Raw genomic sequence first — 26,956 nt, 5'->3', positions numbered from 1 at the left:
GGCCCGGCCTCAGCCGCTCGGCCCGACGGCCGGCCCAGGGCGGCCGGGGACAGGCCCGGCCCCGCCGGCGCGGGAGGAAACGCCCCTTCCTCCCCTCCCGTCCCCTCCGGCGCGGCGGCTCCTCCCGCTGGCGGGGGCTGCCAGGGAGCGGTAATTGCCGGCCCGGCGTTGCACAACCCGCTACCGGCGGCGCGGGGCCGGGCGGCGCCGCCCCCTCCCGGCATCCCTCGCTCGGCTGCTGGGCTCGGCTGCGCTCGGTCGGCGGCTCCGCGCTGCTCTCGCCATGGCCGCCTACAGCAAGTTCCTCACCGCGCGGCACTCCGCCATCGCCGGGGCCGCCGCCGCCTGCGCGCTGCTCTGCCTGCTCAGCAAGCGGCGGGCGCAGCACGGGTGAGCGCGGGGCCGGGCCGGGCCGCGGGGCGGGAGGGGCCGGGCGAGCCGCGGAGCCGGGAGGCCGAAGCTGCGGGAGCTGTGCTCGCCCTCAGGGCCCTGGGCCCGGCGGAGAGGGGCCGCCGCGTCCCCGTGCCGCGCACGGAACGCTGCCACCGCCGCCGTCTGCGCCGGAGGCGGCTCCTGGGCGCAGGGAGCAGCTGCTTCCCCCCGCGCCTTCCCCGGCGTGAGGTCGGTGCCCCTCTTGCGAGCATCCAGCCGCGGCCGCCTTGTTACCCAAACTGTATTGGCTTTTTTTATTTTCCCGACTAGGAACGAGTATTAACGCTTGACTTCTAGGGATGACCGTGTTTGCATAGGCAATTAATGGACTCAGCTGCTGTTTGAATGCTGCCGTGTGACAATAAGATACACGGGCAACGATTTCAAAGGGGCCAAATCTGGTGATGTTCCCCGTGAAGTTGCCTTACAGGTATAGGGTGTGTATTCGTTAATGCCTTACAAAGCCCTGGTACCGCAAAGTGTGGCAGATGAAGAATATATCGCAGACTCAGTCCTTTCAGGTTTTTATTGTGTTTGTAATTGCAGGTTGTTGACCATATGCTTAAGGCCTGGTATGTTGCGATGTTACAGCTGGGTATCTTGTAGGCACTACAAAATTATACTGAAATGGACTTACTCAACAGACTTAAGTAATAACACACCTGAGATTAAGCAATGATCCAGTTTGATTTTACCTAATTCCATACATGCATAATATCTGTAAGAGTTTCATGGAGTTAGGTAACTGTCACACGCCGTGGCAGACATTGATACGCTGCTGACAAGTCATGCATTTGCCACCTTATATTGTTTTTTGCAGGAGCGTTAAAACAAGATCCCAGGCTATGGCTGCGAGTTACTCTTCTATCAAATTCATAGGGAGGGGTGATTTTTTTTCAAATATATCTGCCTAAGTTAGTGAAATACCACTTTAAAAAAGCAAAAGAGAAGTATGGAGGGGCACAAAAGTGATGAGCTCAGATTTTCACACCTAATATAGTGGTATTTGTAAGAAATACTGGGCCATGCAGATATTCTAGGAGCACTTACATGTTAAGTCAGACCAAGAGTATTGTTTTAAAGTGAATCTCAATTGTCAACACTTACCTTGCTCAGCCTGCGTTGAGGAAGGATCTTGGAGCACATCTTCAAACATAGATGCAGGTCCAGTGTAGCTTTGAAGTGCATTTAATATATTCCCACTGTTACTAGCATTCGTTTGATAGAAACAGGCTAGAAGTTGTCCAGAGTAATCTCCCTATACCCGAAGTAGATGTTATGTGGGTCCTGGGTTGTCCCCATTAAACTATTTTGCTTCATGTCTTCTGATGTTGACCTGCAGGACTGGACAATGGCACTGCGTGCGTTAGCTTGAGGATCAGTGTATGGAAAGGAAGTGTTAGCCTAAATGCTAAAGAGTATTTGGAGTGTGTTTTTCCTGTGTGGAGCTTCGATTTTGCTAGGTATAGTGTTAAAAATTTGAGGTATTCATATATATATTAGGTGGACCAAACATTATTGCAAGATTAGTGGGAATTGGGAAGGGGAGATAACTTATGAATTACATTCCAGCTAATTCAGCGGATGCATGGGCTTGTGAGAGCCTGACCTGAAGTGTCCCTTTTCCTTTCCCTGTACTGCAGTCTTTCTGATACCTTGTTCTTTACTTCTGTAATCTCTAGTCATTTTGCGTTCTTGACTTTATTAGAAATGCTGTTGCTGAAGTAAGTACCAGGCTTGCAAACTTGATTTTTTGCTTATCTATGTGTGTTGTTTTACACTTTTGAGTCCCTCCACAGCTTAGGTCTTATTTACTGCTGCTCCGGTATTGTGGCCATGGATTCCAAACTCTAATACCCAACATTCGGTTGTTTCAATAATAGCTATGCTGCTGCTTGAATGCTATTGTGAGGATGGTTTTTGCCCACTGGTCTTCGTTCTTTTCTCCATGTTTCCCTGTGAGGCAAACCTTGCCAGGAGCCTTACAGAATGCTACCTATCAAGACTAGGCAGTAGGTAAGCTCCATTGCCTATATCACCAGCCTAGACAAAAGCATCTGGTTATTGCCATTGCCTCATTCTCCTTTAGTCTCATTAGTTCGTGTATCATTCATTTCTTCATGCTTTGTTGCTAGTGTAAATTGTCATTGAAAGGATTGTCATCCTGCCAAATCTTTACATTTTCAGCGTTCTTGTGCTGGTATATGATGCTGACATACAGTAACAAGTGCAGAACCTTTGAAATCTGCAGGGCCTAGTGTATACTTTAACATCTGTGTTATATATCTCTGACTCTTTGGGAAGAGGAAGAAGTTGGGAGGGCATGGCTGTCCTAAATTTTTGTACTTATTCCTAGGGAGAAGAATTTCACTTGGCAGTCTAGATAGTTTGGAAGAGGACTGGTAGCATATCTGCTGCTTGAGGTTAACTGGCTAAAATACGTGAGGTGATTTAGTTTTGTGTGTGTGAATTCCTTTGTTGACCTTGGTGTATAATGCCTGAAAATGTTGTGTTGTGTTAGTGTGAGGTGAATTTCAACTTCTTGAATTCTGGAAGGTGAAATTCTGGTTTTGAGCTGCATAAGGGCAAAGGTAAATGTTGCAGTCCTGAATATAACCAGCAAAACGCTGGGCTTAACATTCAGGTGAATCATTGAAGTGTTCTAGTGCGACAACCTGCAAAACTTCTTCCTTCCTCACATAGTTTCAGAATACACACTTGTACATACTTTGTCTTCAAAATAACATTTCATGTCTTCCTATTATTTCTTGTGTTTCTGGAGTAACTGCCATTTTTCTGTTGGATTTTGTGTACTTTTTAAAGTTCGGCTGGAATGTCAGCCATAGGTCTGCTGCTGATTGAACTTGGGAAGTAAAATAACATATGAATTGAGAAAAAGAAACAAAATCTTTTAGCAAATCAGATGTGTTTGAATGTGTAACAAAAAAAGTTATGTGACAGGCTCTTCATGTTGTATGTGTTCATTTTTATATAGAATAACCAATTACAGGTGTGATAGCAGGAAGGAGAGGCGGCAACTTTTACCTACTTTTCTGCTGTCAAACATTAGGGGCAAGGTTCAGTACAACTCATGTCGAGTAGTAATGTATGAATAATTAAGCTGTATGTGTTATGCCAACCTGCCTTACTAGGTCAAAGATCACTTAATTAGCACTGCCTGGATTAGTCACAGATGTTGTTCTGTAAGAGGTATTACGCTGCTCATTGATTTTACAGAACTGAGAGGTGGTGTCACTGGCAATTTACAATGCACTATTACCACACTTTTCTGAAATCTTCCAATATAGAGTGATGTAGAACTGTTTGCTTATAGTTACTTGTTAGTTTTCCATCTTACTTCCTTGGAGTAAAGCATGGAGAAAAATACATTGGTTCTTTTTCCAAGTTACTCTCAAAAAGTCTACAAAAGCTTTGTGTTCTCTTGGGAGGGGGAAAGTTGTTATATCTAAATGCAGTTATGACTTCAGTTGTAGTATTTGGGTTTTTTTAGAGTCATGAGAAGTTCTTTGAAAAACTACATTATCCTGGGTTTATAATGCAGAAAAAAATCTGTTTGTTCGCTTTCCCTAATCCTGCCTCAAACAAGAAGCAACAGAATATTTGCTTAAGATTTGATTGCTTCAGAATTAAAACCTTAAGGGGTGTTACATAAAGGAGCTGGATATTTTTCATCATCCCTCTAATAAGAATTTTTCCTGAGTATCCATGTAGTTTAAAGTAAAGTACTTACACAAGTAGAGAATGAGCTTGGCTTACTTTCATAAAGAAGGTATTTAACTCACACAACTTTTTTGTTGGAAGGAGGTACTGAAAGAAGTAATAGAAGGTAGGTTAGTTTGAAACTGCAAGATTAGGGAAAGGGAATAAACAGTTTAGAGTAATAGGAAGGCGTTTCTAGCATATGGGAAGGTGACAAAATATTTTAAAATCTGCTCATATACACACTGGCCTTTCCTATCACCTAGCTGCATTCATTAGAATCCAGAAAGATGCCAGGACATGGACACAATTTAATAGAAACTGAACTTCTGAAGCCCCTGTGATGGCATCCCACCTGTGAGGAAAGAAATGAATAAAGCAAGAATAGTGCACTCTTGGGGCCTTAGAGGTTAGGCAAGCCTGAAGTGAGGAGAAGGCTCACTGAGCGGGCAGAGGTCGAGTTGCAGACAGTGTATATCAAATAGGGTTTTGCACAGTTTGTCTTGGATGACACATAACCTGTGCTCCTGCCTGTCACTGTGCTCCTCAGCCATTGTCTGCTGGCAGTGGCAGCACATGTCACTCACTCAGTAGATGTCACTGCTTATGTCCTCGGCCGCACAGCCTGTGAACATGCAGTTTGACAGTGATAGAAGTACAATCAGAGGTGACAGACACATGTCCAAATGTTTGGAGGGGCTTTGAAACATAAATTAGGAGTTTAAATATAGCAAGTGATAGTTGTAGCTTGAAACAGGTGGTGTATCTTAGTTCCATTCGTGTATATTTAGGATGTTCTTCTCTCTTGTTAGTTTGTGCAATTTCTCTAGATTCTGAATATGTTTGGGTGGGCTTTTCCAGTGTACTTCAAATAGAGGGACCTGTTCTAGTTGAGCCATGGCTGTTTGACAGGATGGGTGGAATTATATTGCTGCAGAATTATAGACTGCTTTTGTATATGTAAAAGCCTTAAAGAGAACTTGTGTTACTTGGAGGAAAGGTGGCAGATAAAACAAACAAAAACAACTTTATGCTTACTACATTCAAGTAAATTTATTCAGGATCTGAAAGTGACTGTCCAGTCTACTGCTTGCAGTAACTGCACTAGCGTTGAGGGAGAAAAAAAAAAAAAAAAAAAAGAAAAACAAAAGAGACTAAATAAACAGATGCAATTACTAGAAAATACATCGAAAATGCAGTATTGTAGAAAAACCTGCCTGGGGCTCAGGAAACCTGTCTTCAGCTGGAGGGTATGGAGACAGGAGGAACCAGATGACTCAGCTGTAATCCTAGCGTTTAGACTGCTTTTGTTTGGGGCCTGGCTAGCTAATTAGTGGTTTCACTCTTAATTAAGTTGCATAAAATGCTTGCTGTCTAAGGCAAGACAGCAAGTGTAAGTGTGTATAACACTAGTGTAAGTGTGTGTAACAGTGTAAAACTTTTTAATTTTTTAGGAAACTAGCTAGAAATCTTTTTCCACTGTTACCCATGAGGGAGTTCTGCAGCCACATCTCAGGCCCAAGCACAGCTTAAGACAAAATTAATGGTGCTGAGGTTCTTCTTATGTGTGAGATATATTATTGAGATGCATTCTTCTACTGAAACTTAGAATTTCCTCTCCAACAGTTCTGCTTTGTTATTTCTTAAAGGTTTGTAGAAACTTTTTGAGCTTCAGCAGTGCAGAGCTCCTATTTGCAGTAACATAGCTCTCTGTGACCTTCTCAGACTCCCCTTCTTGCTTGCCTGAATACATTCCCCTCACATTATTTTTGGTTATGCTGCAACTAGCCACCAATCTAGAGCCAAGAAAGTTGTGTTCTTGGTTTCTGTGTGTGCTCAGAGTGTACTGTGTAAATGGGCATGCTTTTGGACTGTGCCCAGGCTTCTGAGTGAGGTTGTTGCCCTTGACCTGAAATAACTGTACTGTTGCTCTCTGCCCCTCTGTGTGAGATATACACTATGAGACTCTGCCTGCCAGTGAGCTCCGTCAGACTTTTCTCCCTATAGCTGGAATTTCTTCACACTGTTGCACTCCATCTTTAGTAATTTGAATTTTATTCTCTCTCAGTAATGTCTTGACTCCAAAACTAACCTGAAAACTGCACAAATAATCATGAACTATTGCAAAACTGTTTTATTTTGTGTGACTTTTGGAAGCTGTGAAAACTGCACAGTGCCATTCCAACATGTAAGTTCTGCAGGATACAAAGATTGCCTAGAGGTTTGAAATGCTGCACTTAATCCTAAACCAGATATTCTTCCTTTGCACTGTGTTGAGCAGAAGCAAGTCATCCTAACTCTACAGAAGGAGGGTAGCATGACCTGAAATTTATAGGATTCTTTTCAGTTAAAGAGAATGTAACATTTTAAGGCCCTTACTTCCTCATCATGTGTCATTAAACAGTAAGTCTTGCTTATCACCCTCTTCATCTGCAATTACTTGTTATGCTTAGCTCAGTGTAGATTGCTTCCTCTGAACTTTGTTCGGGATGGAGAGAGGTATTTCTAAAGACAGTAATCCTTTAACTTTTTCTTGTTTGCTGTTAAATACCACAGAACTAGTATGCCTGAGACCTTTCAGTAAGAAGACTCAGGCCTCTTGAAGGCTTTTCAGTTTCTCAAATCACTTTCTTCTTCAGTAATACTGAGAGAGATTCTCTTTGCGTAACCAGTGTTGCATGTTTCTGTAGAAAGAATAACCTCACTGGTATGTAAATAGTCAAAAATGTGAGCCCTCTGACCAGTACTTGCTTGGAGACTGGAATTGCATGATTTTTCCCTCCCCACTCTGCTACAAGACTGCCCTTGAAATTGGATCAGCTGTCAAATCAGCCTGTACAGAGTCCTGAGACTCTATTAGTTTCTTTAAAACGTCTTGCTGGTTTGGGCTGATCATGTTTCTCAGTGTAGGAGAAAGGGGTTTTGTTGTATTGCCTCCTGTCTACTGGGTAATTACTTGACTATTTACTTACTCTTTAGAGAGTTGCTATTCGGTTACCATGCATGTATGAATGACAAGTTTGGTGTAGTTGTGCCATTCCAGGTACTGGTGACACCTTTCTCTGCTTTTTACGTATATGTTTGCTGTAAAAGCCCTGTGCAATTAAATAATGGGTAGCAGACTACATCTGAGATGCTGCTTTTCCTGAAACTTCCTCGGGTGGTGTGTGTTCCATTATACCTCGAGACTCTTTATGTTCTTAAAATATTTTATGCATTGAATTCGGGCTACCTAGTTGAGGGCTTTGTGCAGTTAGATATTGAAAATATATGGTGACAAGTTCCACTGGTTTTGATTCACTATTAGAAATGTTTCACTACTGTGTTTTTTCTTAGTTTTTTTCTGGGTATGTTGTCTGGATAACGCTTTTCAAAAACCTTTTCATTGCCATCCCCCCTTGTCTGTGGAGGCATGAAGGAACAATGGCTCTGTACCAGGGGAGTTATTTGCAGTGGAGAACTTGGCCAGCATGTAGCACTTACCTGCCTCCACCACTGAGCCTTGTGATGCTCCAGCATTAAGTAAATGAGAGGCCTGGAATAATGGAGAGCTTGAATCTATTCCAAGTGTTAGAGCTCTCTGCTGTAACCAGATAGTCTTGCTGTATTCTTGCTGACTAATTGAGGACGTTATTTAGTCTTTAAATTCATTGAGAACGCAACCACCATTCTCACAAAAAAGTTCTAGAGTAGTACAATGGAATCTGGAGTAGTGCCAGTAGGTATTGGACTGGGAAGGTTTTATTCCAGGCAGAACTATGCCACAGTCTTTATTCGCAAATAAAATGAGAACTATGTAGGCACATTTAATTTTTTTTTCTTCTAGACTTCTTATTTTAAGATTGGTTCCATTCTTTTTGAAGTATTAGTCTTGTTTTGAGTTTGCACAGATTTTTTTAGAAAAAAGAGAACAAAGCACTTTTAAAGCTCTTTTTTTGTTAGATTTTGAATTTACAAATGCTTAACTTTTATCTTAAACTACAAATATAAATACTAATTAAGTCTGAGTTCATAATTAAATGTAAGATCTTGATTTCTGAACAGTCCTTTCTCTTTAATGGATAATCAGTTTCAGCTCAGTCAGTAATTTCAGCTGCTCAATTTCTCTCAACAGCTACTGTAGGAAAAATATATCAGTAAATACATCAAAGATATTCAACTAACTGCCAGGATAATTCTGGGCCTTATCTTCCTGATAGATTTCTCTATTAATATATTCACTTCTGATCCTTTTAAAGCTGAAATAGTTGTGTATTATGAGTGTTGTGACTTCAAACATTGGCAGAACTTGGAGCAGTAAAGCTTATAGGAATTATTACAAGATGTCTGGAAGAGTAGCATGCTTTCATCTTACATTTTGACAAGTCATGAATCATCTAGGGAAATAACCACATGGTTTGATAACTGCTCATTCATGCTTAAGAATACTACTTTCCTCCTACCAAACCAAACGTGATTGGACTGATCCATATTCAAATTTTTAAAATATAGGTCAACCTTTTCTACTTCAAAAAATTACAAGATGTATTGAGAAGTTTCTTGTACCAGAAATACATTGCTCTTGCATCACCAGGATGTAGTCTCCAGCTAGATTTTCTTAGACTTCACACCCTGTTACCGTTTCCACAGATGTACTTCCATCACAGACTGATTAAATGTTACATCTTTTCTGAACTTTTATTATTTCTCTCCCAGTCTGGCTCCTGCTGCCCTTCATATTCTTTGTTTTGTTTTTGCACAAGTAGTCCTACAAGATTTTTATCTTCTCTCAGACTTCCGTCTCTGTTACCTCTAATTAAGTTCTTGCTAAACTGGCAGATCTCCCTTCTTGCTTTCATGGTCTCCTCCTTCCCTTCTTTTCTCATATTCCTCTGCTACCTTGCCTCTTCCTTTCATAAGTTATGAATTAAGTTATTTCTTTTCATTGGTCAGTGACATTCATAAATCTTTCTAATAATCATCAATTAAAATAGGCACAGTTTCATTCTAGATATTTTCTTGGCAGTGCTTTAGAACACGAGTGTGAAATGGTGCTGTTGGTGAAGTGGGATGGCTGGTTGTGTGGCAGTCTGTGCCTGTTTTGGTGGCGTAGGCCAAAGGAGCAGTGCTTTCGATGGTTTCTGCTTTCTTGTAGTGTCCTAGGTTCTGCCTTGAAGGTGTATGAATGTTGTAGTTTTAAGGCAGCTTGCTCCCACTGTTTTAATATCATAGTTAAGAAAGTTGCAATTTAAAATGGTTTGTGGCTACTTTTAAACTCCCTAAATTCTCCAAACAGTTTCATGTGCTTGTCTGATGCTTGAGTGTTTCAAAAGGAAGAAAGACAAACTGTAACTGTCTTACTTGTCAGCTTCTCTTTTTTAAAAGTAGAGGCAGAAGAATAGCTTTGCACTTTTGAATGTTTGTTTAGCACCAGTTGATAAATATTTTTCTACCAACTGTCCTGTTAAATGCAGGGGAAGGAAAAGAGACTAAAAACTAACTCCCCTTTTAATGGCCATCTTTGCAGGAACTTAATTTCACAGGAGCTGCCTTTTTTCCCCCCTGCAGCACATGTTTATGAACAAATAATCTCTGTGTAGTAAACGTGTTATTTTGAAGTCAAATACAATGCAAAACAAATCTGGTTGGCTTATGTAGATAGTGTGAAACATCAAAGTTGGGTTTCTTGGGTTGCTGAATCTGCATTCTTGTAGTTCTCATTTGTGGTCAGTGGAATCATGTAGCCATGCTTGTAAAGTATGTGTGAGAAACAGAAAAACCCGTGGAATTCATGATACAGAGCCAAGGTAAAGCAGAACTTGGAGATGAAAGGGTGAGACTTGGTTTTCCTGTGTGAAAGTGGTTGCTGGAATGAGTAGGGTTTCACTAGAATTACAAATGCTGTATAAAAGCAGCACATAGGTTTGACACAGAAGGTAGCCCTGCTGAAGACACTGCATTGCTTTGAAAGAAATAGGTAGGAATATAATCCCAAGGTTTCCTCTGTCTTTTGTGTGTAGAGATCAAAACAAAGAAAAGTATGTGAATAGCAAATAAATACTTTTTTTTCTTTTCTCTGCAGTAAAAGAAGTGGAAAACAAGCATTGCAGAATAATGAGGTAATTCTTTCTTCATGTCAAATATTCTTTAATAATTTTAAATAAATCTGATTATTTTAAAACTTTTAAGTCCTATCACTATAGTTTAATCTTGGCTATGGTGCAATTACGGTTTGAATGATACTTTCAGACTTGCATTGGTGAAACAAATGGAAGAATCGGGTTAATCACAAGAGGCTGAAGTTTGACTCCTTAATGATGGATGCTTGATGTGCACAATGTCCTTTTTTATCTGTTACTGCCCTACGAATTTGTAAGGACTAGTGTTGTAAGTTTTTCTGTACAGACAGAAACAAACAGCTTTGTGTAGATTTGGTGTAACTTGTATATTTTTTATGTATAAGAAAAATGTATGGAACAAGATGCTGAGTCTGACAGTTTCTAAATTAGAAACTACTTCAAACATCTGGTAGAAGGTCTGGTGTTTCCCTGACCTTTGTGTATCTGTTAATTCATTTATTTGAAAGGGATATACTAAATCCCTTTAAGCTAAGATTTTTGTTTCATAGTCAAATAAAATACAAAAGACCAAAAGGCAGAGTCTGGGGTTCTGGTGTTACAAAGGTATGAACAGATTCCATGTATTTTCATCTTTGCTGGAAACTTAGAAAAAAAGGCTTGCACTGGATAAATAGGTAGGTGTATGCAAACATCATGTTAGCTTCTAACACACCTTGACTGTATTATGTACTATAAACACATATCTTTTGGATAGCTCTACCTATTTGTAAAAACCTTAACTATCTTTCTCTTATTCCTACCCATCTTGGATACAGTTATGCTGAATGGGATTAACAGTCTAAGGGAAAAAGAATTCTAGGCAAGAAGATACTGGAATGAATATAAGTGCAACACAGAAGTATAGAAATGGAGAAGGGCTGAATAAAGGGGAAGAACGGGTTCAACTCTCCTATGTTTAGACATTTGGAAATGTAGCCGTCAGATACTGTGTTAGTAATTTCTATTACAGGAAAGCAATAATGTGTGTGGGATAACGCTTCATTAGGACAGGACAGTAGTCTCAGTTGTTTGGATTGCTTGGATTTTTGTGTAAATAAATTTTAATTAACGTGTTGTAATCATCTATTAGCATCCTATTGGCTAGAATTTTTATTCGTAGCTTGTGTTCACATAGGCTTTTGAAAAGGATGGGACTATTGTTGACTTCATGCTATGGAAAACAGGTGTAGGCTTCTTCACAGAGCATTCTGAGTGGATCTTTTCCAGGTTTCCTGTCTTCCTTGTAATATTAATATAGGCATTGATAGCATGGTTCACGTGAGCCTTGGGTAGCAAAGGTAGCAGGATTATGTTGATTAGACAGGACTTGTTCAAAGTACACATGTGCCCTTTTGGTCTGTTTTCAGGACTGAATTCTTCAGTCATTTCCTTAGGGAAATTCAAGTTAGCTTTTAAAAGGTATTCAAGTTAGTCAGGACAGAAGACAGGGTTATATGGAGTGAACAAATGAAACTGACTCAAATAAAAGGTGTTTAGATATGAGAGGGTTTTTAAGTCTGGTAGATATACCTAAGTAGGAGTGTGTTGCACCATTTTATAGAAGTAAAGCAATAAAAAATTCTGGTTTCACTTGAAGTAAGTTTGGGCTATACAGTCAAAGGGTTTAAACTGTTGATTGTCTAGACAAATAATGGAAGGCATCTTTAAAAATCCTGGCTGATGGTGTCTTTTAGAGACAAGCAATGTTAAGGGATGTTTGCATTACAACTTGCACTTGGATGTACTTTAGTGGTGTGGTTTGCAGTGTTTGTATATCATCTTTAACACAGAATTGAAATAAAAAGTATTTTATATCATAGCAGCTACTTTTTATTGCAGTTTGTTTTGATAGCTCCCAATTCTTTATTTAAGCAGTCTGAACAAGCCTTAAGTTGGCAGGAAATATTGCAAATTCTGCAGAAGGAAGGTAGCTGTAAATGACTTGTGTAGGGAAAATATCACACAAGCAGTTCAATAATATGGAAAATTCTCACTTTTCTTGTTCTGTTCTGTGTGCAGCAGAAAGAGGGAAAGAAGGAGCGAGCAATGGTGGACAGAGTGTTTATTGCACGAATATGTCGAATCCTGAAAATAATGGTCCCTAGGACACTTTGCAAAGAGGTAAGCATTGCCTGCAGTAATAAATAAGGAAATAAAGTCTCTTTCAAAATTACTTCAGAATTTAAACAACTGCATATACATTACTTAAATAAGACCAAATTGTGCTGTGTATTTTAAAATAGCAACATAATAATATGAAAGTCTATGTTATGCTCAGTTGTTGTATCATTAAAGCTTCTGGTTTCAATTACAAGATAACTTACGGCTAATAACTATTGTTGTAGCATAAGTTTTGAAGGGGCATATGGCTTTGTCTTGTACAAGGCAGTACACTTCTGTGTGCAAATGCTTCCTATGTTTAAGTAGGATTCAGTTCATTCGTTATTTTGATTTAGTAACTAGGCCAATCTGTATTAGAAAACGAATTTGTCAAACAGTCTCTCTCAACATCATTTCAGGAAAGCAATGCAGTGTAGAAATCAGTGTCTTCATCTTTCTCATGCTTTCCAGGACACTTAAAAAAAAAAAAATCCAAAGCATTAGTTGAGCTCTGAAGTTAAGCAATGAACTGTAAGAACTTAAACATACATCAGGCACAAGAGCAGTGAATTGCGATGTCCAGAGTGTTGAGCAAGCATGACAGCCAGCTTAGCCTGCATGAACAGGGACCTTCAGCAGCCCACCTACCAAAAGGAGGTGTGTCGAAGGTAGAAGCATGGATGGAAATGCCTGTGAGAGTGTCACAAAGCTGGCCTTCAGCAGCTTCAAAGGTGATGGTTATTAGAAGAGGTTACGAATAATCCCAAAAAAACCCAAACCTTGCTCCCATATTTGAACACAAGTTTACTGGAAGCTACAGGCTGGTAAGCTTCACCTAATTCCTGGCAGGACTGTGAGCAAAACTTCCTGTAAGCTAACTCTGGCCACACAAGGGACAAAACGTCATTGCAAGCAGCCTGGATTTACCAATGACAGATCATGCCTTACTAACCCGATGGCTTTCAGTGATGAGAGAACTGGCTGTGTGAATAAGGGAAGAACAGAGGATGCAGAATATTTTGATATCAGGTCTCCCTTAATACCCTGATAGCCAAATTGAATTGGCTGAATGAGTGAACACTGAAGTGGATGGAAAGCTGTTGGTCTGACTGGTGACTGGTTACTAGTGGCCCTGTTTTGAGTAGGGAGATGAGGTAGATGATGTTCAGAGGTCTCTTGCAAACTTAAGGCAGAAAGGTGTCTCAGAATAGCAGTAACTTCTTTATTCCTGCAATCCTCCATCTTATAGTGTGTTTCCAGTATATATATCAACCAAATGCATTTTTTTAAAAGGCAAACTTGCACCATAAAAATGCAGTCAGTACTTCATTAAAAATATTGGATGCTAATGTGTTTCCAGCAATGTAAGCTAATACTACGTTACCTAAGGCAGCAGGGTAATACTTTTCTGTTAGATATAGTTGGTTGACTTACTGCAAAAAAATGGTGAATTTTAGCCATTATTTAACTGCTGCATCTCTGTGGTTGTACCAGACAGGTTATTTGCTGCTTATTGCCGTGATGCTGGTAGTCCGCACTTACTGTGATATTTGGATGATTCAAAATGGAACAGTCATTGAAAGGTACCTAACATTTATTATTTTTAAACATTCTGTCATGTGTTTACAGGGAAAGTCATCAGAATACGTACTCAGACATTTTATAGCTTGCTTAAAACTGTTAGAAAACTGGCATAGTTGCAATTTGGGGAGGGACCACAATATTTTAGTAAATAAAAATAAAATTTCATTTACTAAATTATTTTTGTTCATCAGTAAAATGACTTTATTAAATTAATATTTTAGTTCACTTCAGAATAGTGGTTTTATCTCTTAGACGTGTTGTGTGAGTATTAGGACTTTTATTTCTTTCCACTGAGCTGTTTGCTCTTTAGATTGATAAAAACAATGCTTTCAGTATTAATGTGTTAGTCAGTGGCTTTTAGACTTCCGATTATTCTTGCTGGTTTTGTTGCTAATTGAGGCAAGTCAAAATTTGTCTCAAACTGTGACTTCAAAATGATACTGTGTTTGAGGAGAGACATTTTGGTGCTTTGTAGAATGGAAAGACTGCTTCGTTTCTCTTGTGAGAATCTGTGAAAGCAGAGAAAGGAAAGAACTGGTATTCTGTGACCGTGAATTTCTGAGCCCTTAATGTGGGCAGTTAGAGAGGAGCAGACAGGAGGTAACTGCTCAGTCTGCCACTTGACACTTAGCTTACTCAAGGGTGTCAGACTGGATCCTACAGCTGATGCTACAGGTTTCCATGATGATTTCTTTTTTCTCTGTGAATTTATCTACTTAAAACATGCAAGTTTATACTTTGTTGTTTCTCTTGTAACTGACTCTTAGCTGCTGGTCATTTACAGTGCTATCATTGGCCGCAGCAGAAAAGATTTCAAGAAATACTTGTTCAACTTCATTGCTGCAATGCCTGCTGTAAGTGCTCTTCTTGTGCTGACCTATTAGTAGAACATATTTTAAATGTAAATTAAGATTTTGAGGAAAAGATCTCAAAGGAGTGTCTCAAAACCTATGGAAATTAGTTGTTTTACATACAGGTCTGTATGAAAACACATTTGATTTTCTGTCTCCAGTGTGTGGGAGACTTCATCAGCATATTTCCTTATTGGTAGCAACTATTTTTTTAACAGATACGTTCAGGTTTTCAGGCTAGTTTTGTTGATGTCAATTTTGACTATAGGTTTGGGATTCCTTGGCACCATTGAAGATGAAGATTTTTTTATTAGACCTTAATTTTTATGTTTCTTACATTTTTCACAGATTTGTTATGCTTTCTTTCACACTTTAACTTTCTTTCAGTTTGTTGGCATCTCTGATCTGCACCAGATAGAAATAATTGTTGCTACCTGGTTGCAGTAAATTTTAAAACTAGTTGACAGATTTAAAGCAGTGGTTGTCAAATGGTGGCTCTTTTCTAGAGTTTATCAGAAGAGCTGAAAATATGTAATGTGAATGTATTTTATCTTAAGTGGTGAGATCCACTGGGACCTGGAGACAGAAACCTAAGCAGTGGTCCTGTGGACACTGTCTGATTGGCCTTAGGTGTGTTTATGATATTATTGACTTTAAGGAGAGAACTGATCTGTTTTAAAGTGTTTGCACAATTTTTGCTGCAAATTGATCAAAGTATATTTGATCTTGTTAGTTAAATATTATTGTTCCTTATTTTAGATCTCTTTAGTGAATAACTTCCTGAAGTATGGTCTAAATGAACTGAAACTCTGCTTCCGAGAAAGACTTACCAGATACCTCTATGAAGAATATCTTAAGTAAGTAACACCTTGTCTACAGTTTTTAAAAGTTAATTCAAATCATTTTAAATACATAGGAAGAAGGTTGCAGGGTTGCAATTAACTTGGAGTTGAGGGTGAGAGGCTTATCCGAGTTGTGTGTGCCACAGATACAAAGAGAGTAAAGTTGGCTCAATTGGGGGAAAAAATGCACTGTACTGCTTCCATGTTTGGGTCAGATTCCAAAGTACTTCAGGAGACTTCATATGATGAAGGCTGAATTGGATGCCTGAGCTTGAGTGGCTCCTTCTGTCCTTCTGCACTGAATTTTGGTTGTTAGATGTGCTGTAGCAGAGTGTGTGAGGGTTTTCTAAGTTCAATAGCAGCATGAGCCTGAGCTTCAGCTCAGACATCCTGGAGCCTAAATGCCTAAACAGTCCTGCAGCATTTAATGTGGATTTGGTCTGGTAGAAGCACAAACTATGTTGATTCCATGCGGTAATGTAATGTTTGCACTACTTAGCATCTCAGTTGTATGAGGCAAGGGTGTTTCAGTTATTTCAGATCCCAGGTAATGATTTTTTTTTCTACCACTTAGCAATTGTTTTGTTTCAGAGCTTATACATACTACAAAATGGGAAATCTGGACAACAGAATAGCTAATCCAGATCAACTCCTTACACAGGATGTGGAAAAATTCTGTAATAGTGTAGTGGACCTGTACTCCAACCTTAGCAAGGTAAGTCTTTTAGGAGAGAACTTTGAGTAGTAGCTGTAGACATTTAGGATGGGGGATACCTCACAATAATTATGTGCATTTGTATGTGGATTGCTTGGGATATGTTACTAAAAAAGTAGTTTATGATGCTATATTGTTTCACACTCTTTGTGGCTTTCATGACTGAAGCGCTGTTGTGAGTTGTTAGAATTTGTATTAAATTTTCTTTAAAAGAACATACAGCATTTTTTTGCAGATGAACAGTGATGACTTTGCTCTCTCAGGTAGATAGTTTTCAGAAGAAAAGCAGTGGCTAGCTCTCATTATTTCATTATTTTGTGTAGGGAGGTGTGGTTGAATGAGCTTTTCCCTGTTTCTGGTGTGAATTTTAAGGTGATTGGGTAGTGAGTGAGAACACTGACATTCTTAGACTAAATTTTTTTGATGCTATGTGTTTCATACAAGCTGAGTATGAGTAAACTACAAGTTACTTTGTTCAAAAACTTCTGACTACAAGACTTGCAGTTTGGCTGTTTTAGCTTAGCGTGGAGGTTATAGAACTTTGGAATGTTCCTCCTATCAGGTACATAGCCAAATATGTGGTGTTATCTTTTCATTGAATGTGTTTCATAATTCCTTCAATTAAATTATTATGGCTTCTAGTCCACCTTTGATAAGTGAGCAAAGTGTCATTACAGACCTAAAATATCAAAGTCCTCTTTCTATATGTTATGTATTTATCTGAAGATCATGATGGTTTTGTGTTCAATTCTTGAGCCAGTGGTTTCAGAAAGAAGTCATGTGGCTGAGATTCCTTTTGTTTTAGCTTTTAGTTGGTATAGTAGGCTAGCCAGTATTTTAGTACAGAGCTGGTAATGTTCTTAGCTTCTGGACTGTTTCCTATTAGTTTTGTGTTTGTGTTCTAAGGCTTTTTTCCCATGCTTTTCTTACAGCCCTTCTTGGATATAGTTTTGTACATCTTCAAGCTAACAAGTGCAATAGGAGCACAGGTAAATTGAGTGGGTTTTTTAGAACTGTAAACACATTTTCCCTCATTTGATTATAGCCTTGTATCTGTTTGGAATCTGAGGAAAACTCTATCTGGTAGTTGTGGATCCCTACGTTACTTGAAGGGCTATACTGAAAATATGCACTTACACTTAATGTTTTGTGTGCTTTAGCGCCCTCTATTTTGAGACAAGCAAAAATAAAACCCAGTATTTTCATGTCCTTCAAATTGTTGATCAAATGCCTGAAAGTTCTTTATTTTCTTCTACTACTTATGTGGAAATCCTATTTAGTACAACACCCTTTTCACTGCTTATGTCTTCCATGAATTCCATTTAAGAGTGAAAATAAGTCTGTTGTTTCTGTGCAGCCTCTGTGTAGGGAAACCGTTTCTGGCATTGAGCTGTAAGATTTGATAAGCTGAATAATTGCAGTATTAATTCTTCAAATTAGTGAAGTGATGCATTATCAGAACTGTTCAGGAGTTGAAAAGGAGTAGCTGTGGGTCACATGCTGCAAATTTTGTTGAGACAGACTTGAAGTAAGGCTTAACTAAACCTTCATAACTTTATTGGCCTTGGATGTCTTTATTCTGCTCTCTGTAGTAATGTGCAGTTTATGCCAAATTCAGTTAATGCCATTCCACACTTCAGTGGTATTTAATCATCTGTCCTGTGTCAATGGAAACTTAGGATTCAGGCCTGCTTGAGAGACCCAGGAAATATGTATAGATAAATGCAGACAATGGGATTGAAATATTGACTGCTGTGTGACAGTTTAGCAAATGTGAAGAAAAAGAAGTAGGCAGAAAGGAGAGAGAAGAAATGAGAGGGTACCAGTAAATCATTAATGAAATAAGCTAGGGCAATAAGGGACAGGTCACACTGGGTGGTGATAACCTGAATAGAAGGCAGGGGTGGGAAGGACCTCTGGGACAGAGAATTAGTAAAATAAGTAAAGTAGTAAATACAATACCGAGAAAGGTGACATGATGGGAATTTCAAATGTAATTGAATTGGCAACACAGGCACATAGGAGATGAAAACTGAAGGATTCATGCTTTCTGGGCATTTTGGATACAGATACTGTCATTTGAGACCACCTAAGCTTTTATTCTTTTTTGATATTCACAGGGTCCAGCTAGCATGATGGCATACTTGATTATTTCAGGGTTTTTCCTTACACGTTTGAGGAGACCAATTGGCAAGATGACTATTATTGAACAAAAGTATGAAGGGGAGTACAGATATGTCAACTCACGGCTCATCACGAACAGGTATACACTTGCTTGGATGCTAACATATAAGTGACAATACTGAGGGGTAAATGGAAGTTGTGTGTTAAAATATACTTGGGAAGTGTGGTACGGTCAAGTCTGAGCCAAGTGTTTGCACCTTTATGTACTGTAAAATAATTTGTATTTCCATTATATTCCATGGTCAAGACTAGGTGGAGTATAATAATTCTGTGTTCTACTGTTGTGAAAAAGTACAAACCCTTATTTCATAAAGTAACTAAAAGGGCTATGTTCCCGTATTTTATGGCTGACTTTTTTCAAAGACTGACGTTACAAAATGAGGTTGCATTATTTTTGTTTGTTTCTTTTAGTGAGGAAATTGCTTTTTATAATGGAAACGCGCGAGAAAAACAGACTATTCACAAGACTTTCCGTAAGCTGGTAAGCCTCTTTTCTCTCTTAAAACATTTTAAACAAAACTTAATTAATTCTATCACGATGATTGTTGACTTGTGTTCATATAAATTGACTTACAGTAGCTTGGTGTTTTTGCTGCTACATTCATTAGATTAACAAATGAGCTGGTAGGCTATAAGCAGAACAAAATTTCTGTTAGAATGCCTTTCTCTGCCACTTACCTCCTTGTCATCCACCACAATTATTGTTCTCATTATTTAATTTCATGTGTAAGTTGTTTTGATCACAAATGCAAGTCTTTGCCAGCAGGGACTCTTGTGCAGTGCTTACCACACTTAGAGGGATGTTAATGTATCTGAGGTACTGAAAAATAACTGTTTGGAACCAAATGTCTAATAAAAGATAGTAAAATAGGTACTGATAGAGTTTGAACTTCTTTCTTCTGTAACTTGCCAGGTGGAACACTTGCATAATTTCATCCTGTTCCGGTTCTCTATGGGTTTCATTGATACTATCATTGCCAAATGTAAGTGTGTGTCAAGTGCTAATGGATTTCTATAAATAACAAAACAAACTTTTTACATGAGAAATGTCTTTTTCCTTACTGGTTCAATTAATGTGTAGCATAATATTTATTCTTTATCTGCAGACCTTGCCACTGTGGTTGGCTACCTGGTTGTTAGTCGTCCATTTTTGAACTTGTCTGATCCTCGTCATCAGAATAGTACTCATGCAGAACTTTTGGAGGTAAATAGACCAGAATTAAAACCACCTCTAGATTTTAAATTTTGTTAGTCCACATAAGGAAACTTTCTTCTACTCTAGGATTACTACCAAAGTGGAAGAATGCTGCTGAGAATGTCTCAAGCTTTGGGCAGAATAGTCCTAGCAGGCCGTGAAATGACAAGACTGGCTGGGTAAGCTTAATAGTAAGAATCTTTCTCATCTCAATTTCGGAAGCTGGTTGTAGAATTAAAATAAGCTTATGAGCCTTGTTCCTTGCAGCATGCTAAAAATTCAGCAATTAAAAGCATTTTATGCTGGAAACACATCTGAAGATGTGTGAATTATGTCCACTAGAAATTTCACGTCTAGATACTACTAGAATGCAGTTTGAATGTTTAGTTGAAACCTTGTCAAATGCTCTTAAATCAGTTATGTATTGATTATTTAGCAAACTTTTTTTTACATCGTAAGAAGTAAAATTTGTCTATTACAGAAAAAGGAAAAGGAGCTTGTAAATACAGTGCATGTTAGACAACCTGGTGCAACTCTAAAATGTAAACATTCTGCTTCTGTGTGGGTTGGAATAACTTCGTCATTTTAGCAGTTTGACAGAGTGCTCATTAGTGCTCATATGGATTTTTTTTTCTTTTTTCAAGTTTCACAGCTCGAATCACGGAATTAATGCAGGTTCTGAAGGACTTGAACAGCGGCAAATATCAGCGCACTATGATATCACAAGAAAAAGGTAGATGTGATATAATATGCCATATGTGCCTCTCTGTGTAGCATTCCAGTACTAATGCTTTTTTTCTTTATTTAAGATGGAGATAAAAAGCAACCTCTCTCCTTGATACCTGGATCTGGAGAAATTATCAACAGTGATAACCTTATCAAGTATGTTTGCAAAGTTTCCACAGGTTCAATAGTTCAATTCTTTAAATGTAGACTTTTTTTAAGTCTTTCTCCCTACGACGATAATAGAGGTCTGAATACCCGTTCTTACAATTTGCAGTTCCTGTTGTGCTTTATTTATTGGTAACTCCACCTCACACCCACACAGCATTTCTGTTCTGTAAGCCAGTCCTTATCCTCTCATATTAGGAGAAGACGTAATCTGCTCTCTGGCCTTGGCCTTTTTGGTAACATTCCTGCTGTCCTTTGGGATATGACTTCTCAGACCATCTTGTTTCTTTTTAGAAATATGTTAGTGATGAAGTTTACTCCATTATATATTCAGATGTTAAAATCAGGAGCAAGTCTGTATTAATTTTCAAAGTACTTGCTTGTAATTCTGCATGCTTAAAGATTTTGGTGATGTACTTCTGATCAATTCCTTCATTCTTTGCAGTCTGAGGAATGTAGCATTGACATAGTATTACTACTTAAAGGCATAAAATACAGCCAGTTAAGAGATCAAATAATCTCAGTCTGGACAGTGTGGAAAGCAGATTGGGAAGTAGAGGGGAAAGAGAGAAAAGAAAAGAGATGATACAGCTATTTTTATTCATTAAAAAAGGCAGAGGGTAGGTGAGCAGGGAAGTCATTCATTGCGTGTTGTAGAACTAGTGAGATACACTTCATTACTAGGTTTAAAATGCCATGCATCCTTAAATGTGGGTTTATATCCACAAGGTGTTTCGGAGACCAAAGGCTTAAAAGGATTAAAAAAAAAAAAATACAGGGGATAAAATCAAACCTCTAGATGTAGACATTTAAAAGCCAGGGTACGTTTTTGGTTCAAGAACTTCCTTAGCTGTTAATAGTTGGAAGCTGGGAGAGTGAATGAAGTACTGCTGAATTGTTTCTCAGTGCTTTTAATCTCTCAAGTGTACACACAATATTAGCTTCTTTTAGGCAACTGTTGTTTTTTCTTTTTTAACTTTGTAATACATACAGGTTTGATCATGTTCCATTGGTGACACCTAATGGAGATGTTTTGATTCAAGACCTTAACTTTGAGGTAAGTTTTTTAGTGTCATGGGAAACATTATTAATATAAAATTTTCAGGGGAAGATGATATCTTCAAAGGTCATCCTAGTTATAAGAGAAGTGCAAACAAATCATCATGTTAGTTAAAAAAAAGGCAATAAGCTATTTTACCCAAAAAAGTTTTTATTGTTACAGGTGCATTTTCTTCCAGCTGCAGTTGGTGCTAAACCTGTTGGGGAAAAAACCTAATTTTTGCTGGAAATTGCTCGTTGTAATGTCAGAAAGTTGTGTACAAGCCTATGATGATACCAGATTGTCTTATTGATCGTAGAAGCTTTCAGCAGTACTCCCTCACTACCATTTTATGTGTTGGCATTGCAATTTTAGGTGCGATCTGGTGCAAATGTGCTGATTTGTGGGCCAAATGGCTGTGGGAAGAGCTCCCTGTTCCGTGTTCTTGGTGAGGTAAGGGAACTTTGTAAAATAAAGAGGGGAGAATGCAAAGCATGGTTGTGATTGGACTTTTTTTTGTCACGTTCTAATCTTTTTCCTTTTGCAGTTGTGGCCTTTGTTTGGTGGGCGTTTAACAAAACCTGTAAGAGGAAAGTTGTTCTATGTTCCTCAGGTGAGACCAAGTACTTGACAACAACGTTCTCTTTCTTTGCACTTTGACTATGTTTAGAAGTATTTGACGTATCTTTGGGTTCTAATTGTTTCTCAGAGACCCTACATGACTCTTGGAACGCTCAGAGATCAAGTTATATATCCGGATACTGTGGAAGATCAGAAAAAGAAAGGGATTTCTGACCAGGTAATGATAATTAGTTCATTAACCCTTTGTCTTGCTCAGGATAAGTAATGCTTCCAATTCAGAAATACTGAAATTGCAATGAAAAGCACTGCATTTAATAGTATTTTAATACTTACCAGGGTTGATGGTGTTATGGTGCAATCCTTTATTGCTTTTGTCAGCCACTTGTCTTTTGAGTTCATGTAAGCTTTACTTGTCATTCCTGTTTCCATAAAAGGTGCTGAAGGAGTACTTGGATAATGTCCAGCTGGGACAAATCTTGGAACGTGAAGGAGGCTGGGATAGTGTTCAGGACTGGATGGATGTACTCAGCGGGGGAGAAAAACAGAGAATGGCAGTATGTTTCAAAAGCATAGATGCTTAACAAATGCAGAACATAAGTAAAAAGTAAAATCTAAACTGTAATGTATTTTTATTTATTGAATATTAGTTGACTTAGAAGAAATCCCCAAAATGTGAAATACCTAAATATTGAGAAAACAACTGAAAATAGTGGGGTTTGTACTCAAAATTTAAAAAGAAATACTGGCTTTTAAACATCCTTTCACTATGTCTTGTGATTTCATTGTATAAACAGAATTTCTAAAATAATTGTCTTGAATAAAAAAAAGCATAAGATAACATGCAACTTGTGGATTTTCGGGTTTCAGTCATTATCAACTTAATTCCCTTTCTGTAGTAGAGTTTTGGACACTAATTCTTAGATTAACTTCTAACACTGCACCATTGCTGCTAGTTCTGTATCTACAGTATCCTTTTTTTTCCGACTTGCATTCCAGATGGCAAGGCTGTTCTATCATAAGCCCCAGTTTGCAATTCTGGATGAGTGCACCAGTGCTGTTAGTGTGGATGTAGAGGGCTACATTTACAGCCACTGCCGAAAGGTGAGCTCTTTGTTTCTGGAATTTTCTCTCTGTACGTTAACAGGAAACCTAAAATGGTACAAGGTTCACTCTTCCTCATGCCTAGTGCATAAAAATTTAAAAAATAAAAATTCTGGAAAAAAAAGCTTAGAGGGGGTTACAACTTTATACACACTAGAATTCAGTAATCATTTGGTAGTCCTAGGGTAATTTAGATGTACATGTAGCCTCTATGATATACAGAGAACTCTTACTAACTGCTAAATAAGTAACCTTACTTTTTCAGATGGAGTCTTAGAATGTCAAGTTAGGACCAAATAATCTACAATTGTAGAATGTTTTCTTGTTCAAAAAGTTTCTTTTGGCCAGGGCAACAGAAGTGAAAGGCTGGAAGTTAACATTTCCATCTGTTTTGAGATACAAAAAGCCAAGCACTCCCGGAAAACATGATGATGCTCAGTATAGCTTTGTGTTTCCTTGTCCTCTTAAACTCACCATTTCAGATTCTCTATAGTGCCATGTGAAATCAATAAGATGCAATTTCACACCCTAGTCTGGAAAAGAAAGGGGTTGAAATGACGTTAGTTATTGAATAGCAGTATTCCAGAATGATAATCGAACAAAGCTGAAATATGTGCTTGAAAGTAAAAGAGCCCTCTGTCGTAGTGAATGGACATTAGGTGAGGACTCTGCAGGAGAAGGAGCATTAGTTCACGAACGGATTTTACCACATCAGTATCAATGCCCTGACAATTTTTGAAGTCTGTTTTCCATATACTTCATATTCCATTAGCTTGTGTATTCGTTTGTGCTTGCCAAGTGGCTAATGCACGTTACTGAAAAATAGAATTCCTGGTTAGGCTGTCCTTGCAGAAAGAAAAAATGTTACTTTGCTTTGTCTCAGAGTCATTTTGTCCTTGCTGCTACTCTTGGGGATGAATAGTTGACTGAGTTGAAAGGAAACAAAGGAAGGTTATTCACTTTAAATTGTCACTCTAAGTTTGTAATTCATTACAGCTTTTGTGGGTTTGGGATTTTTTTATTGTTGTTAGAAATCCTTTATTCACCAGCTTTGTTGTTTTACCTGCCTCCTGCATTACTTCTTTTACTCAGTTAATTCTATGTTTGACAAATCTTTAGGAGCAAAAGAATGGTGAAATCAATTAACAATGATAAATCCCTCCTGATTGCTTCCCCCCTGCCCCCGCAAAATCTTGCAATAAAAGCTATATGTGTATAGTGTTAATAATAGTCTGGAAGTTTGTGGTTATGAATTTAAGATCTTCATCTGATATACTACTGAAAAATAGATAACACCTAACCCATGAGAATAATTAACTGTTTTGTGGGTATTTTTGTCATGTAGGTTGGAATCACTCTCTTCACCGTTTCCCACAGGAAGTCACTCTGGAAACATCATGATGTATGTAATCTTTGCTTTATTAAGAATATTTTTGGGTCTTGTTGACTGACTGTATGAAATTGACTTGGTGATTTGAGATGTTATCATTTCACATCCTAATAGATCATGTTCTGATTGAGTTTTTATAAGGTTTTACTTTTCATAATCTCATTTTACTCTTTGAAATATTCTTATGCTTTTAGTTATGAAAGAAAGTTATCCAAAAATTTTATATGTATCTATAAAATATGAGAGGCTTGCTAGATGCTTAAGTCTTCTTTCTTAGACTCAATAAAATATCCTTGAACTAGAATTCAGTAAACAGCATGGATTTTTTTGCTTTCATTATATCTACTACATTAATGCTTTAAAAAAAAGGTCTCTTAGATGTGGACTTTTTTATTGCAAACGAAGATTTTACTGTTCTTTTTATGCAGACAGACTGTACATAGGGATAAAAATACTGAATTAATACACAGGGATGAATCTGTGCCCTAAGTATATTGTCACAAAACCCAAGAAAACAGTGTTAAGTGTAGATGGGGCTGTTGGCAGACTGAAGTATGATATGCAAAAATAAAATTCAACATTTTTACAGAGGCAGATGAATTTAATGACGTGTGAGGTGAGAGCAGCTTACCCTCTGAGGTTAAGATTTTGCTAAAACTTCTAAAAAGTTTTAAAAACATTTTTAAAAGTATTTCAGAATATAATTTATTTACGTCTTTATAGAGCTGGTAATTTTTAGGTGGTTAATGACATAATGTTGGTTTCTTTCAGTTCTACTTGCATATGGATGGCCGAGGAAACTATGAGTTCAAGAAAATAACCGAAGACACAGTTGAATTTGGATCCTAAAATCATGAACCGAATTGCTAGAGACTGATGATTACAGGAAGTGTGTAGAATGTCAGACAATGTACCATAAAATTACTCAGCTTGTGAAGCATTTACTATTATGTAGGATATTGCTAATTGTGTATATGTTGGTTTAATTATTGATACGTACTAAGAATGTCCTTATTCTTGTGGTTTAAAAACCTGCCTAAATTAAATTGGGCTTAAATTAGTGTAACCTGATTCATCCTGGGATGCAAACCATTTGAAATCGGCTGATTTGACTTTTGTAGACCTTCTTTCCCTTCAGTGAAAAGCCCTGTTAAAATTAGGGTTGCTACCTCTCTTGTTCCTGCAAAGCAGTCTTGGATTTTTGCTCTGTTCTGTGCATGTTTCAGAGAGATCTCGCATGGTGCAGGACATTGTCCCATCTTCAGATCTGTGCCCTGTTAAATGAAAGAGCCTTTTCCTTGTCCAAGCCTTGTGATATAGCCAATGTGCCCTTGCTGAAAAAGGATGAACTGTAACTAAAAGACGAAACTAATTCCTTCTGGTGTTAAAAAAAAATTAAGGTTGTTCTTTGCTGGGATTTGGATTCATCTTAAACATCTGTCCATGCAGTTCTCTCTGCAGCTCAGCTCCCATTCTCTCCCAATTTAGCAAAAGCTTCATCCTTCTTCCAGCCCAACTGTACTTTTTCTGTCAGAGAAATATTGTGATAATGAAGAGTTGAGAGGAGGTTGAGGGAGGAAAGGACCGACCCACAAGAAAAAATGGGAGGGAAAGAAAAGTGAGGACCCTTGTATCAAATAAGCCTGTGAATGTTTTTAGCTCTGAAGAAATGAATTACTCCCACAAGAAGAAACAGAGAAAAGAATGTGGGTCCAGTCATTCCTCAAATCAGTAGAGGTTATAGTGGGCTCAAAAATGTTAATCTGTGAAATAGCAGAACAGTTGTCCTGTAATACAGCAGTTACTTTTTCCAAGTTCCTCCTTTTCTCTCTCTTCAGATTTTTTTGACGATCTTATAGTTTTAGCTGCCCTTCAGGTCTGAGTTTGAAAGCAAGTGATAATGGTACTCTGTTTGGTCTTCTAGGCTGTGAAGTCTGTAACAACACTTTCGTTTTTCATGTTTATTCTCTTACTGTCATGATGTTTCTTGATTCCTGATACAAATTATTTACCAATGATTCTCTGTGTTAAGTAAGGATCTCTAGTCCTTGCTGGTTTTCTTGTTTCAGCTTCCAAATCCCCGCAAAGGAACCAAACTCTTACAATAGTTTACTGTAATGGTTTTTTTTCATACAAATGATTACTGTGGTTGTCATTTGACTTTGACAAACATAAATGCAGCAAGGTGTTCTTTGTGATCAGGGAATAGGAAGGTATAATTCAAACTGAATT

The 26,956-nt window shown here is 38.2% G+C and overlaps 1 protein-coding gene across 2 annotated transcripts; it reads left to right on the top strand.

Annotated features, from left to right (window-relative positions):
• Positions 1–249: 249 nt before the first annotated feature.
• ABCD3 (ATP binding cassette subfamily D member 3) lies at positions 250–26,956 on the top strand. 2 transcript variants are annotated; one of them, XM_066192420.1, is made up of 23 exons: positions 250–390; positions 10,214–10,250; positions 12,273–12,371; positions 13,845–13,933; positions 14,719–14,788; positions 15,545–15,642; positions 16,219–16,342; positions 17,275–17,331; positions 18,463–18,605; positions 18,938–19,007; positions 19,440–19,509; positions 19,633–19,730; positions 19,809–19,900; positions 20,366–20,454; positions 20,531–20,603; positions 21,606–21,669; positions 22,027–22,104; positions 22,199–22,264; positions 22,361–22,450; positions 22,668–22,787; positions 23,230–23,334; positions 24,680–24,736; positions 25,496–26,956. In XM_066192420.1, the coding sequence occupies exons 1-23, from the start codon at positions 284–286 to the stop codon at positions 25,571–25,573; spliced, it is 1,974 nt and encodes a 657-aa protein (XP_066048517.1). In that variant the 5' UTR covers positions 250–283; the 3' UTR covers positions 25,574–26,956. The 2 variants fall into 2 exon arrangements, with proteins under 2 accessions (XP_066048517.1, XP_066048516.1); XM_066192419.1 differs by having other exon boundaries at positions 12,270–12,371.

Source organism: Chamaea fasciata, unplaced genomic scaffold (assembly GCF_029207755.1).
Source record: "Chamaea fasciata isolate MVZ Bird 193981 ecotype frontalis unplaced genomic scaffold, bChaFas1.0.hap1 SCAF_10, whole genome shotgun sequence".
Classification (NCBI taxonomy): Eukaryota; Metazoa; Chordata; class Aves; order Passeriformes; family Sylviidae; genus Chamaea; species Chamaea fasciata.
Note: the sequence above shows the minus strand (reverse complement) of the source record. Positions and strands in the feature narration are given on the sequence as shown.

Bases quoted from the DNA above. Each gene is read 5' to 3' on its own strand.
- ABCD3 (XM_066192419.1), top strand. From the start codon at position 284: ATGGCCGCCTACAGCAAGTTCCTCACCGCGCGGCACTCCGCCATCGCC. The intron at 391-10,213 runs GTGAGCGCGGGG...TTTTCTCTGCAG, and splicing joins AAGCGGCGGGCGCAGCACGG to TAAAAGAAGTGGAAAACAAG. The intron at 10,251-12,269 runs GTAATTCTTTCT...TTCTGTGTGCAG, and splicing joins AAGCATTGCAGAATAATGAG to CAGAAAGAGGGAAAGAAGGA.